This window comes from Anneissia japonica, unplaced genomic scaffold, assembly GCF_011630105.1.
Source record: "Anneissia japonica isolate Jap-2015-1 unplaced genomic scaffold, ASM1163010v1 scaffold45029_len1795_cov194, whole genome shotgun sequence".
In the NCBI taxonomy this organism is placed as follows: Eukaryota; Metazoa; Echinodermata; class Crinoidea; order Comatulida; family Comatulidae; genus Anneissia; species Anneissia japonica.
In genome coordinates, this window is record NW_022728335.1 from 1 (window position 1) to 1,153 (window position 1,153).

General features: G+C 43.3%; 1 protein-coding gene across 1 annotated transcript; it reads right to left on the reverse strand.

The window, feature by feature from the left end:
• Nucleotides 1-6: 6 nt before the first annotated feature.
• On the reverse strand, nt 7-754 carry LOC117114112 (three prime repair exonuclease 2-like; the record flags this gene model as incomplete). Its single annotated transcript, XM_033257661.1, has 1 exon — nt 7-754. A coding segment is annotated over one exon (718 nt), but the record flags the coding sequence as incomplete, so codon positions are not given.
• Between the last annotated feature and the right edge of the window lie 399 nt (nt 755-1,153).

Consider the following 1,153-nt stretch of genomic DNA (forward strand, 5'->3'; position numbering starts at 1 on the left):
ACAAAGAGAGAAAGAGAAAAAAACAATTACCACATTCTAGATCTTTTTCGGAATGTAATATGGCTGAACGTCCGTCCACCTCGTTGCGTGCTCATCCATCCACCGGCACACTGCGTTTCCTCGGTTGAGCACAAGTTTGAGTAAAGTGATTACGTCCGATTCAGCACCGTGAACGTTTCTGGGTTTCACTCCGAAAGTCCGGACGAACATCTTCTGCAGGGCGTACGACCTCCTGGGCCTCTTCCACGCTTGCCAATCTGCACCCTCCAGTTCCCGAAAAGCCAACAGGGAATCGCAACACAGCAGGTCGGAAGGTAGAGAACGTCCGAGACTATCGAATTCCGTCCGGAGCAGCTTGAAGTCGAATTCGTATCCGTTGTGAGCGACCAGACACACTGGTTTTGCCTGTCTGCCGAGGAAGGCGCATATTGACTCGCAAACCTGGCCGTCAAAAGGTCGCTTGTCGTTATTCAACATAAGAGCAGTGTGGAGACCAGTCAGATTCGAAGCGATCGGGGAGATTTCCTTGTTGGGATACACGCACAGCGTCAGCTTGTCCATCACCCTCGGCGCGGTGTCCGAGCTCTCAACGCTGGACCTGTGTACGGCGATCAGGCACAGTTCGGTGACCTTGGGTCTGTCTTCGGCGTGCAGAGCCGACGTTTCCAGATCGAAGAAAACGAAGGACTTGATGATCGGATGCGACGGTTGTATGTGACCAAGCATCATTTCTTTCTTGAAGGCAACGTTGAATCTAAAACAAAGATAAGAATAAATTTTTTTGTTTAAATCAAATAACCTTTCTTGATGTCAAACAAATTAAAATTAATGCAATATGTTTATAATTAAAGGTGGCTGACCTTACTGTTGGTGGTCTTAACGAAAAATATTAAGCATTACGTTTATTCCAAAGCAGAGTCAATGTATATATTTCCATGGACTAATAAATAATTTAAAAAAAAACATTAATATAATTTATGTGTAATTAAATATGGTCGAAATTGGGCTAGGATATCTGTCGATGTTTAAAAAAATATTTACTAGGCCTAGATTATTTTTTAATCGGTATATTGCAGCCTTACTATTGTTGATGTAAAAAGACACGACATAAAATCCAAATTCGTCTGGTATACTTGCAATGTCAGGTTTAGAG